This window comes from Trachemys scripta, chromosome 4 (genome assembly GCF_013100865.1).
Source record: "Trachemys scripta elegans isolate TJP31775 chromosome 4, CAS_Tse_1.0, whole genome shotgun sequence".
NCBI lineage: Eukaryota > Metazoa > Chordata > Testudines > Emydidae > Trachemys > Trachemys scripta.
This window is the reverse complement of record NC_048301.1, coordinates 131,413,743-131,427,889: the sequence shown is the minus strand read 5'-3', so window position 1 is coordinate 131,427,889 and position 14,147 is coordinate 131,413,743. Positions and strand designations below refer to the sequence as shown.

General features: G+C 41.2%; 1 protein-coding gene across 3 annotated transcripts in view; it reads left to right on the top strand.

Annotated features, from left to right (window-relative positions):
* Window positions 1-10,658, top strand: part of CEPT1 (choline/ethanolamine phosphotransferase 1) — a 57,365-nt gene extending 46,707 nt beyond the window's left edge. For all 3 annotated transcript variants that reach the window (XM_034767584.1, XM_034767585.1, XM_034767586.1), the window contains exons 6-9: window positions 5,901-6,032; window positions 7,870-8,028; window positions 8,918-9,043; window positions 10,199-10,658. In XM_034767584.1, the coding sequence (XP_034623475.1) occupies window positions 5,901-6,032; window positions 7,870-8,028; window positions 8,918-9,043; window positions 10,199-10,318 (537 nt within the window). In that variant the 3' untranslated portion in view covers window positions 10,319-10,658. The remainder of the gene's footprint in view (window positions 1-5,900; window positions 6,033-7,869; window positions 8,029-8,917; window positions 9,044-10,198) is intronic.
* The last annotated feature ends 3,489 nt before the right edge of the window (window positions 10,659-14,147 follow it).

Genomic DNA, 14,147 nt, shown 5'->3' with positions numbered 1-14,147 from the left:
TGCTCTCTTATTTGTCAGTGTTTGATTTTGCAAAGGGACACATTTCTGTTTAGCCAAAGTGAGCAGAGATGCCTCGTACTTGTGTGAGCAGTGCAGATAACTTCTGCTATGTTTGTGGTGAAGTGACTTTTGCATCACAAAAGCGCAGTATAACCACTATGGTTAAGAAAGCCTATCACCTTTATTTTGGTGGCAAAATTGGAGATCAGGACAAGAGGTGGGCCCCACACATATGCTGCAACACTTGTGCAACAAATCTTCGCCAGTGGTTGAACAGGAAAAGGAAATCTATGCCTTTTGCAGTGCCAATGATTTGGAGAGAGCCAACAGATCATACCAGCAATTGTTACTTCTGCATGGTGCCTCCAGTTGGGAAAGGTGTGTCAAAGAAGAAAAAGTGGACTGTGCATTATCCAAACATTCCATCAGCTATATGCCCAGTACCCCACGGAGAAGGACTGCCGGTTCCTGATGCATCAGAATCATTCTCACTTGAGTCAGACGAGGAAGAGGAAGAGGAAGAGGATGAAACTTCTGGTCCTGAACCATCAATGTCACAGGACCCACATTTTCTCCCATCCTCCTCCTCTGAACCACACCTCATAACACAAGGTGAACTGAATGACCTTGTCAGGGATTTGGAACTACCCAAGAGTAAGGCAGAGCTGTTGGGCTCCAGACTACAGCAGTGGAATCTCCTGGCAGGTGATGTTAGGGTTTCCATGTTCCGTGACCGTCAAAAGGATCTTGTCCCATTCTTCTTCATGGAAGGTGATCTTGTAGCCTGCAACAACATCCATGGTGTGATGGCAGCCCTCAACATCGTTCACGATCCAGATGAGTGGAGACTGTTCAATGATTCATCGAAGACGAGTCTTAAAGCTGTTTTACTGCATGATGGCAATGTTTTGCCATCAATTCCAGTTGGTCATGCAGTCCATATGAAGGAAACCTATGACAACATGAAACAACTTTTGAGGTGCATAAGCTATGACCAACATCAGTGGCAGCTTTGTGGCGATTTGAAGGTTGTTGCTCTCTTGCTTGGTCTGCAGACTGGATACACAAAGTACTGCTGTTTTCTCTGCGAATGGGATAGTCGTGCAAGAGATTCCCACTACATCAAGAAAGATTGGCCACTCCGACAGTCATTGGAGCCTGGGAGGAAAAGTGTTCAGCATCCACTTGTTGAATCAAGGAAGATTTTGTTACCGCCCTTAAACATCAAGCTGGGTCTGATGAAGAACTTTGTCAAGGCCATTGACAAAACATAAGCAGCTTTCAAGTATCTCCGTGGAAAATTTTCAAGGTTAAGTGAAGCTAAGATAAAGGAAGGTGTCTTTGTTGGTCCTCAGATTCGTGAACTTCTTCGAGATGATGCATTTGACCATGCACTGCGTGGCAAGGAAAAGACGGCATGGAAAGCCTTCCAGTTAGTGGCAATAAAGTTTCTCATAAACAACAAGGCAGACAACTACAGGTTGTTGGTGGAAAACCTCCTCAAGGCATACAAAAGCCTGGGTTGCAACATGTCACTAAAGATACATTTTTTGCACTCTCATCTAGATTTTTTTCCACCGAACTGCGGAGCAGTGAGTGACGAGCACGGCGAGCGATTTCACCAGGACATTGCAACAATGGAGAAACGCTATCAGGGCAAATGGAGCCCATCAATGCTTGCCGACTATTGCTGGACAGTGACAAGAGATGCTCCATTTAATGAATACAAGAGACAAGCCAAGAAGCGCTGAGTAGACACTGAATAGGACTAAACTATGTACATAATAATTTTTTACCTTTTGTTTCATAATAAATTTTATTTATATAACCCTTTGGCTGATTTTTAAAGTGTTACATAAACAGGACAGGTGAAATATTATCATGTAAAGCAACCATAAACACATGAAAAGACCTAGGTTTACAATTTATGATTAAAACTCTACTATCTACACAATATACATAGACATAAAATGTAAAAACTTAAATATCTTCGAAACAGTAGCCAATCAGTTGTTTTAATTGTCATATTTGAATTCAGCACATCAAAATACATAATAAATAGCACATTTTATCTCTGAAGCAGACGACTTCTCAAAAATTGTAGACCAGTGTAATTGGAAAGTTTACAGGGAGCAGTTGATTTAAACCTTCCACTATGACTAGCCCAGTTTGTTCTGCCACACTACCTCCTATGAATCTGAACTGTGAAGGAAAGAATCCAATCACAAGAAATATTTACAGGGAGAAATACCACTATTTAAATGTGTTCTCTTTTATGGAGTAGTATTGCTGGAATCTCCTCTGGCCCATAATGTGCTCTTCAGTGGTGCTTTTCTTTCCCCTCAACATTGCTCTTCTGCCTGACTGTAGCTTTGCGCCACTACTTCATTGTATCTCACCCTCCATGAATCCTGGTCTATTGACAGCCACCAACATTGATGATAGAGGTATCTTCACATGTGGTACGCAAGTCTCTAATCCCTGCCCCCATCCCTTCCCTTGTCTCATCATTAACTATTCCTTCTCCTCTGCCTCCTTTCTCTCCACGTTTCAATGTGTGCTGTCAATCAACTTTCTCTTGACCCTACTTGCTGTTTTAATGGTTTCCCTTCTTTCCTAGGTCTCCACGCTCCTTGATAACATCCAGTCAGAACCCTTCTCCCTGTTTTATTCACACTTTTGCTTTGTTCTTGTTTCTGGTTCTGATATCGTCGGTGTTCTGCCTCTTACCCTTCAACTTGTTCCCTTTCCTTGACCACATCTCATCTTGATGACTATCATTCTTGACTCTCTCAGATTTCCTCATTCTCCCTTGTGACCGGAGGTTTTGTTGTTTGTGGACATGTGGAGCTGTGGGTCAGTTATATGTAGGCTTGGAAAAATTCAATTTTTATTTTTTTTTATAGTTTTAATGGATTATATTGTTTATTTTTAAGTATTTTTTTCAATTATCAGTTTAAATAACAGTTATGGAAATTATGGGAAGGTCAGATAATGGGGGGGGGGTGTCAGACAATAATTATCTAATGACAGACACTGAGATTCAAAAAGTTAGAGCTTTACACCCATTAAAACACACATTGTCAACATCACATGTCAAAATAGTCGGAGTATATATCCTTAAACTCTAAGTTCTCAAGTAGCATTTTTCTTACTTTGCCTATCTGTAAACTTTGATTATTGTTTCATTGGTTGGTGTGTGCAGTGAAATCGACATTTACTGATCAAAATCTGGTTCTTGCAAGCCTAGTTATAGGAGGTAAACAAATTAGGATGAGTCATGAATGAGCGTCCCAAACTCATTTTCCTTTGTGAATGAATCTGGATCTGAACACTGGTTGCCCAAGGACAGATTAGAGCACTTACCCACTGGGACATTTATTTTTATTGACATGCTTATGTCTCTGTGGCAGAACTTGGAATCCCATTGCTTTTAAGCAGACTGCACTCTATTTTTGAAGTTGGGTATCCTGCTGTTGCAGCAGCATAACCAGTCTTGATCAACTTCAAAGGATTTAATAGAGAAGCATCATTTACCTGAAGATCTGACCTGGGACTCTTTTCAGCAATATACATTCAGACCTACGTAGTGTTGCACACCTTTAACTCCCACTGAAATCAGTGGTCAACACCTGGCAAGATCAAGCTGTGTAAAGGGCAAAACTGTAGTATGGGCTACAATTATATATAGAATACCAAAGAGCAAGTAAACCTGGGGCTTTATCTCAGCCTCCTTTGCTAAACACTCTAAAGACAGAAGTGTTAATAAAGTATGAGGATCATCTTCCAGCACAACTATGTCGCCTGTTTCCTTCTTTGACTCATGCCATCCATTTGTCTCTGCTGTTCATAATCTTTGACTCAGAACTCTTTCCACATTTATTTTATCTGCAAATCGGTTTGTCATGGCTTTGCAACATTAATTTAATATATTACTTCCTTCACTCCACCACTGCGGAAGTCTTTGTCCATGCCTTCATCTCCTATCACGTAGGATTCATTTACACTGGGCAAAAATAGGACCTTGTAATTAACCATTTGGTGCAGCTCCATCAGTGATAGCAGTGGTGGGAGCCGTAAGATAGCTATGGCTCAGGTGAAATCAGACATTTTTATCATTATGTAGTCTCACTCTACTCTGTGTCCTGTCCACGTTACAGCTTCCACTGCTGTATTGTCCATTGTTCCTGGAGCTGCCCTAGTGGTGAATTATAAATCCTGTTTTTTTGCCAGCGTACGAGACCTCTTGACTATTGCAACTCCTTTTTCTGTGGCATCCTGAAACCGCCTCTGTCCAGATTCCAGCATGAGTAGAATGTTACTCTTGTTCTTCTCTCCTCACATGTACAAAGAAGCACAACCCCATCACCCCATTCTCAAATACTGACCACTGAAGAAAGCATAAAAACAGATGGCAGCACAGGCAGGCTGTTTTAATAAGAGTGGTACAAGCTTTGGAGCACCTCTGTGAGTAACAGTGTGTTTGTTACTGAATTTTTCAGTTTAGCTCGCTTTCTCCACTCTGCAGTTTCACTGTCTGAATCTTGTCTTTGAGCAAAAGAGCAGAGTAAGCAGGATGGGTAGGAGGGGTCCCTAAGATTGTTCCAAAGAGCATAATTAGAACTTCCTACTCAAGTGGAACTCCAGAGTGCAGAGCAACAATCAGGTGAGGTGCTGTTAATCCTCCTCCTCCGCTTGGTATTGGTTGTAGGCTCCATATGGGCAACTCATGGATAGAACTATGGAGCCAAATTAGTCTCTAACTGCACCTTATAATTCAACAAAAAATCTGCATGAACCTACTGCACTCTAATCCCAGTTACAGCCACTCATTCAATGTGAACTCGGGTGAGTCACTTCCTGTCTCTCTCTCTAAAATGGGGTTAATAAAGTACCAAACATGGGGGTATGTATGGACTGATTGATGTTTGCACAGTGCTCTGAAGTTGTAAAGCATGATGTAAGTGCTAAGAATTATCTATTAGAAAAGCCTCAAAGCCAGACTGGGCATACAATTCAAAATACTAAAATAAAAACAACTTGAACCCATTTAGGCTCCCATATGAAATAGACGTATGGGGACCTTCGCTATGGAGCAAGTTTACTCATTTCGGAAGTGTTATGAGTATAGATGCTTGTTACTGGAGGGTCCAAGTAGTTCTTTAGCAGTCGGTTGGATAAGGTTGGGGGACTCTTGTTGCTGGGTGGTTCTGTCTCCTCTTATAATTACTTCTCCGCCCAAGGCACTATGTCGAAAAGATGAGAGGATTATTAGATTTCCTTCACAGCCCATCTTGCCCTCATTTCTCACTCCCTTGCTAACAACCCAGCCACCTACTCCCCTTTTACTTTGAAAAGTAATCTTAGCGGCTGGTTGCCTCTCTGCTGTTTCCTATCATGCCTCTTCTCATTATACCTGGTCTGTTCTCTGGGTGTGGTCCAGTTTATGGGTCTTCACAGGTTAATCCCCACTGATATCTGGCTTCTCCCTGCACTCAGGACTGGGATACTAAGTGTGATACTATCCTTTGGCTCGTGCTAGCCCTCTGTTCTCTCCGTGCTGAGGAACCCCTCACTCGGGTTTTAGAGGTTGGTTGATAAGTGTCCAGCATTGTGAAGGATAATATTAGGAGACAGAGATTCTGCACCGTGACTGTTCTTTGGTAATTAAATATAAAAGCAAATGGATCAGGAAATGTTGCTAATATGGTGGGTGAGAAAATATAGTTTCCTCCCAAATTCATTTCCTAGAAATTTAGACCGATATTAACTAATTTTTGGGGAGAGAGGAAACCCCAAATCTGGAGTTAGAAAAGTGGAGCGTTTGAGTTTACTTGAAATAGGTATACATGATTTTAGATTAATTGTACATATTTTAATCTTTTTATTTCTCTGTCAAGATTCCAGTGCTGAATATTCAAATGAAAATATTCCCAGCTCTTTGTACTGTTGCAGGAACCATATTCTCCTGCACAAACTATTTTGGTGTGATCTTCACAGGTGGTGTTGGCAAAAATGGATCGACTATAGCTGTGAGTGTTTTTGTTTTGCTATTATGTTACTTTCTTTTCTGAGTGCTCTGTAGTTTGCATGATGGTTTATAGAAAACTGATATGCTTTCAAGTGTGTTAATTTAATGTCTGCTTTGAGTGTAAAATACTCTTTCTCCTAGTTTACTAGCTTGAAAAAAGGGGTAAATCTTGTCTAAATGAAAATAGTAGCTTTTGGAATTGAGAAAAGGTTTTAAAAGCATGGATTTGAAATAGGTGAATGATAAAATCACCTCCCATGCTTTGACATTAGTCCTATGTACATACAAAATGATGGGGTCTAAATTAGCTATTACCACTCAAGAAAGAGATCTTGGAGTCATTGTGGATAGTTCTCTGAAAATATCTGCTCACTATGCAGTGGCAATCAAAAAAGCTAACCAAAAGTGAGGAACCATTAGGAAAGGATAATAAGACAGAAAATATGTTGCCGCTATATAAATCCATGGTGCGCCCATATCTTGAATACTGTGTGCAGATCTGGTCACTCCATCTCAAAAAAGATATATTAGAATTGGAAAAGGGGCAGAGAAGGACATCAAAAATTACTAGGGGGTATGGAACAGCTTCTGTATGAGGAAAGATGGAAAAAAACTGGGACTTTTCATCTTGGAAAAGAGATGACTAAGAGGGGAAATGGATAGAGGTCTATAAAATTATTGACTGGTGTGGAGGAAGTGTTATTTACTCCTTCACATAACACAAGAACTAGGGGTCACCCAATGAAATTAAAAGGCAACAAGTTTAAAACAAACATAAGGAAGTACTTCTTCACACAACGCACGATCAACCTGTGGAACTTGTTGGCAGGGGATGTTGTGAAGGCCAAAATTATAACAGGGTTCAAGAAAGAGCTATATACGTTCATGGAGGATAGGTCCATCAATGGCTATTAGCCAGGATGGTCAGAGTTTGTCTGGCCTGTGCTTGCCAGAAGCTAGGAGTAGATGACAGAGGATGGATCACTCAATGAGTGCTCTGTTAATTCCCTCTGAAGCACCTGGCATTGGCCACTGTTGGAAGACAGGATACTGGGCTAGACAGACCATTGGTCTGACCCACTATGGCCATTGTTATGTTCTACAAGGTCTTACCTTCTAGAATCCATGAATTTTCCAAACCAAACTCCCTCTCTGATATGCATGCTTTTTGTTTGGTGCTTTTGCATCTGACAAGAATATGAAAGCTATTGACCTTCCAGAAGAGATGGGATAGTCAAAGTTAACATTCTTGTCCGACTTCTTTCTTAAGGGATTTTTGATATTTTGGGGGGGGGGGGTTTGAAAGGTTTCATGAACTTTTTAGGAGAGTCTGTGGTGTGTTTGTTTTTTTGTTTGTTTGTTTTTGTTTGTTTGTTTGTGCCAGTTGAGTTAGTTGGACTACTCTGTTAGTTATATTTTGCTTTTGAGCATTGACATCTTAACAAAAATGTATTATCACCATTATACAGACATATACATGTTTGGGCCCCTGTCATTTAAGAACAGAATCATTTCCTGCCTGTTGTACAAGAGTTAGAAGATAACCACAGCACCATTTTTGCAATTTGAAGCCTTCCCTCCCCTTGCCCCCCCAATACATTTTTGTTTTTTAGCTGAAACTGCATGTTTCCTTCATACAACACACAACTTGTGAGACCTTCAAACCAAAGTCTCCAACCACATTATCAGCTGACACATTTCACCACTCAGTCACATTTCACTACTGGCAGAAGTGAGTTCAAACAGGCACATTTTAATTTAAATAATATGCACACAACACATCTGTTCAATTGTGTGCACTTTTCATTAAGCTAACACTTTCTTCTCCCTCGCTATAGGGAACAAGTGTCCTTTCACCCTTTCTTCATATTGGATCAGTGATCGTATTAGCTGCAATGATCTACAAGAAATCTGCTGTGCAGCTCTTTGAAAAGCATCCTTGCCTATATATACTTACTTTTGGTTTTGTATCTGCTAAGATAACTAACAAATTGGTGGTAAGTGCCTCAGAGTCATTGATTCTTTTCCTTCATCTTTGTTATTGTATAAGATGGTCTTTGTAGTTTCTCTAAGGTCTACCTTCCCCACAATGTCAGTTCCCTGTATTGACTAGCCACACTCTTCCTTCACTGTATTAAAGTGATTTAAGGCTACTGCTGTGTATCCCATGAATCTGGTTCTAATTGGTACCTACAACACACATTTTTCTTGAGAATTTGTCATAGCCCATTAAGGAACGAATCAGCAGCATGTAATTTACATTGCAATAATCTTTGGTGACATTTCATTAAAATACTCTATAACAGGGGTCTCAAACATATGGCCCCCAGAGTTATTTGCTGCGGCTCGCAAGCTCCCCGCGGCCCCCGGGTTATTTCCTACGGACGCCAATCTCCCCTCACCTGCCACCCCCCTGCGCGCGCTGCATCCCTGCTCCTCCGCCTACCTCCAGGCGCTTCCTGCCACCAAACAGCTGTTTGGCAGTGCTTAGTGCTTTCTAGGAGGGAGGGGAGAGGAGCGGGGAGCCGTGCGCTCAGGGGAGGAGGCGGGGCAGGGGCGGGGATTTGAGGAAGGGGTCGGAATGGGGCAGGGAGGGGACAGAGTTGGGGTGAGGACTTTGGGGAAGGGGTTGGAATGGGGGCGGGGAAGGGGTGGGAAGGGGTGGGGCCTCATGGAAGGGGTGGAATGAGGGCAGGGCCGGAAGCAGCGGTGGGGGTGTCAGTGATGCAGCCTTCGGGCCAATGTACTAGTCCTCATGTGGCCCTCATGGTCATTTGAGTTTGAGATCCCTGCTCTATACAGAAGTGTTAATAATCAGCTGAAAACATTGGTTTTGGGATTTGTTTAGACTAGACTACTGTCTCTCTTTTTTTTTTTTTTTAATAGGTTGCACATATGACCAAAAGTGAAATGCATCTGCATGATACAGCATTCATAGGTCCAGCACTTTTGTTCTTGGACCAGTACTTTAACAGCTTTATTGATGAATATATTGTACTTTGGATTGCCATGGTAAGTAGGTTGTATTTTCTGTTTATCAATGATCTTTTGTGCATCTGCTTGTTCACTCACGCTCCCCACACGCATACAGAGTTTGTGCCAGTTGTGTACAGATCACACACCGTTTGCACCAATTGTGCACAGATGACTCAAACGAAGCATGGACTTGGGAACCTTCTTGCCTGAATCAGTTTTAAACAGGGTTCAGGCTAACTTGGCTGAAACATGGTTTGGTTGGGCTTATGAACCTCACTCTGTTTAAACACCGTTTTAAAGCCATGTTGAATGAGCAGTACTCGAAGTCCTAGGTTTAGAACCCATTGGAGAGAAATGTGCTGAGATGTATTTTTGCAGGAACGTAATTTCCACACTTTGGCATGCCCCACAGCAAAAGCTCTATAACACACAAACCCACAGGTGGAATTCCTGAAATTCAGGTAGTATTAGAGCAATGATAGCTACCAGGACGAGTCGCTCAGAGGAGGAAGTCTTGGCTATAGAACCATGTCTCTCCCTGATTAGAGCATTGAAAACCAAACCAAGTTCAGATCAGGCTGCCACTTTCTAGACAGCCATTCTAAAGCATGCTGTGCATGATTACAGCTGCTTAATCCTGTGAGCAGTTGGGAACTTTCTGTACTAGTTACAAGTAGTGGAAAAGCCCAGCTATTAGGGAATTACAGTACATTCACTTCATGCTCACTGGGGCATGTGTTTTAGTTGGGAGCTTGGTATGTAAAATAGCTTCAACCTGCATAAATTACACTGCTGAAACTTGATCATTCCCATTACAATGAATCACTTTAAAATACATTCAAATATAGGGTTGTGTAAATTTTGTCCCAAAGTAAGATCAGAATTCTACACTTGAAATCATTAATATCCACAGCTCTTGGGGCATCTTACAAAAGCTTTCTACAGTCACTATAATGTCCTTCTTTTTTTTTTTTAATTGAAATGTAGATTTAGATTCTAGGCTGAAAAATTAAGAAAGCCTGGTGCTTTCAGAGACTATAGGAATAAATCTTTAGTGGAGGAAGAGAAGGACTCAAGAGAGCAGTCCTTGATGCTTTTAGAGAGACTGTGGTAACATGAAGGATAGATGAAACATGGTACATTCATGTCCAGTATAGATAGATCTAACACATGCCATTTTTCCCTTTGCAGATCTTTTCTCTCTTTGATTTGCTTCGCTACTGCATCAGCGTGTGCAATCAGATTGCTTCCCATCTACGCATCCATGTATTCAGAATCAAGGTCTCTTCCACACATTCTAATCACCATTAGTGACTGGGTGGTTGCTGTGATGAGAAATACAAAACAAGTGTTTTCTATAGGGAGGAATATGAACATATTTAGGAGACTAAGGCAAAAGGAGCAGATAAGAACAAATCTAATTTATAATAATCAACGTTGTATAACTTTTATTCTTTGTTACTGGTAACACTCCTTAACTAGTCTTTGCCTCTGAGAGAGTGAATTCCAAGTACTCTCCAGTCAAACATCATGTAGTCAACTCTACTGGTTCTGTGCCCAGGAAAGCATGCAGGAAGTAATACTTTGTCTTTGTAATTACCTTGAATACAGAATAAACTATCTGTGGTGAATGGATCCCTAACAACTGAAATTTCTAATGTAGTATATTTACAAACAGCAAAAAATGTGCTTTATAATTTTAATATTTCATCATCTTAGTGAAATTCTTTAGTGTTCATTTGAAATTTCTTTTACTAAAGAGCTGAGCTTGTAAAACAGAGATATCCCACTAGCTTGTGTGACTGAAATAGCTGAAGGGACTTTCAGTCCAGATTGAGTGGTTCATTTGCTTACATATACTGTTCAACAGTATATTTTAGTGGGGCCGTGTCGGAGAAGGGCGTGACTATCAGCATGCAATATAGTGCGGTGTCTTTGTAAATTAATTTTTTTTTTAAATAAAAAAAAAAAACTTCACAATTTTTTCTTCAGTGGAAACACTTTAAAAGCAAATTTTACTGTTACTTTTTTACGTATAGAATTTAAGCAAAAATTTCTTTCTGCTCTTTAATAAATAAGGAAATTCTAAGAGCTACAATTGTCTTTCCATGTGTGTCAGCTGCTTTGTCACACTGGGTTAAGTATTTGGTCTGGTGAAGCAAAATCTTGTGTGCTGTTTAGAGAGACTTTTATAATGTTTCATGTGTCTACAGTGCCTGTCATCCAAGCATCTCAAAGCACTTTCTTTGCTAATTAACAAAGCCTTATAGCCCAGCTCCCAAAGCCATAGGCATATTATGCCCATTTTATGTGTGGTAAATTGAGGCACAAGGAATCTAAATAACTTCCCAATAGTTCATATTGGGTCCAGAGTAGAACTACTAAAAGTCTGGATTCTACTTCTCTTCTCTAAGTGACAAGCCCTACGGCTCCCTTTTAGGTATTAGGAGTTGCACAATCTCAATGTGTCAAATATTTCTCCAGGAATCTCTTCCCGTATGATTGCTCCATCAGAAGTCACATGCTGATCTAAGGGTGTATGTGCTGATGCAGAATTCCAGGACCAAAGCAAGATGTAACCTACTGAAATCAATCTAAACTGAATACTTGCAACAGATGAGCAGGAGTGTATCTTGCCATTTAAATACTAAAAATGTTGCACTGACTAGCCCATGAGTGGGCTCAGCTCAGAGCCACACCAGTGCATACAGTGAGCTGCAGGTTACTAGCAATGGCACAGAAGACAGTGATCAAGATAGGAAATTTAAAGTGCTGCTTATCAGCTGAAGTCCTGAAGCCTTAAAATTCCTAGTCTAACTATTTCAGAGACCACTGCTCCCAGTCTGATCCACTGCACCATTTGTGTCGGTCTGGAACAATTAATTTAAATGTCCCAAGGATGAGGCTTGAGGGAGCCAACATGAGGTCTTCACTTCTGGAAATGCATCTAAATTAAAGCCTGTTCAGGAAATGCTATAAGATGCACCTTTTCCCAGGCTTTTCACTAACTGGTAGCTCCGAAGATTTCCTATTTCTGCGTGTAAAGTTTCAGCAGGTGCTGTGGGAAGCTTGCTCCTGATACTTTAGAAATGTTACTGCTCATACAGTACATCTAGTTACTGTGTATATAGGTGCTGTATAAATTGCCTGTAATAAATGAACTTTGCCCTTATGCATTATGATACTGTCTCTATTTGTGATTGCAGATTATTATAGAGACATGGACCTAAGGCTGTGGAATTTAATTGAGAAACTGAATGAGATTTCTCAGTAAAGTGTATCATACTTCATAAGGCCAAAGAGACAGCAAGTTGCAAGTTCAACCTTAAACTTTGCCCTTTCTAATGTAAAGTACGAGCAAGCACTGGATGCAGCACTTTTACAGAACTCTCTTGTATGTAGAACTTCCTGGAACGCATCAGCATGAGTACAAACCTCAGTGTCTTGAAAACAAAATGTGACATAAGCTGCTTTGAACTAGCTTTCCCCTAAAAACCACACTGCCAGGCAGAAAATTTCCCCTCCACCTGTGGGCCAATGAAATGAAAACATTGGTTGGTTTGTGTGTGTGGGGGGGGGGGGGGGGTTTAATTTATAAGACGGCTCAGACTTATCACACTCCTTGCCATATAGACAGTTTGTCTATAGACAGTACGTATATAGACCCTGTTTCTGTTGTATCTAAGCACCTAAAAATCTTTAATGATTTTTTTTTTCCCTCACAATGCCCCTGAGGGGTAGAGCAGTGCAATTATCTCCATTTTACAGTTCAGGGACTGCGGCACAGGGGAGGATAAGGCCCAGATACTCAAAGGCATTGAGGAGCCTAATTCCCATTGAAATCACTGGGAGTTAGGCACCTAAATGCCTTTCAGGATCTGGAGAGACAAGGTGGGTGAGCTAATACCTTTTATAGGACCAACTTCTTTGGGTGAGAGAGACAAGCTCTGGAACTACACAGAGCTCTTCTTCAGGTCTGGGAAAGGTAACTGTCACAGCTAACTACAAGGTGAAACAGACTGTTTAGCATAATGTCAAGTACCAGAGGGGTAGCTGTCTTAGTCTGAATCTGTAAAAAGCAACAGAGGGTTCTGTGGCACCTTTAAGACTAACTACTTCTGTTAGTCTTAAAGGTGCCACAGAACCCTCTGTTGCTGTTTAGCATAAGTCATTAACAGCTAGTGTAAGAGACCATTCAAGGTGAACTTGCCTGTTAACACCTCTTCAGCTAGAGGAAGGACCAAAGCAGAAGAAGGAAAAAAAAGGGGGGGAGGTGGTTAATGAATTACTGATTGTTGTAATAACCCATAAACCCAGTGTCTGTGTAAAGACCATGATTTTTAGCTCATCTGGGTCTGGTTCCCTACTTCATACGGAGTCAAATTCAACTCAAGCCTTAATCTTCAAAGTCTCTCCTCCTCTGATTAGGATTTGCCATAATAACTCTGCTTCTCAGGGGCAATGTAAATGTTATAGGTTAGATTTACAGGTGCTGAGGACAGAGCCTGACAGAGTCATAGATGGCCCATGACTGGAGTTCACTCCTACAAGAGAACAGAGTGACCAAAGTCTTACCACATTCAGAAGGAATTATTAGCTCCACCTCTTCACCACCACAGAGACAAGAAAGATGGAGAGAAAACTAAATGAGAGCTATTGGCCTTCGGTAATTCTTAAAGCATTCAAGATTACCACTGTGTAAAGATTCAACCTAGAATCCTGAACTGCCCAACCCTGTCAGGCTATAAAGTGGGTAGATAAGGGTATACACACACCCTAAAACTAATGCTTACAACTATTGCCAGTACCCTAGCAATCAAGCCCACAAATACAAAAATGAACATCATTCAGATAGCTTATGCAAATGAAACATTTTGAGGGTGGTAATCAGTGGGGGGCACCAGATATTTTCATTTACACTGAGGTGGTAGGAGAGAGAACTATCAACTAGGGCATCCACCATGTGTGTGCCAAAGCTCTCACTAATGCCAAGCTCGCTGTTTAGCTGTCCTCTGTGCAGCAGATGGTCCCTTGATTCCACCAAGGTCATGGGGAGACTGCTGCGCCATTCAGCCTGCACATCAATATGTGGCACAGTGGGCTTGACAAAGGTTTAGCAGCTATGCATCCCAAGAGCCAG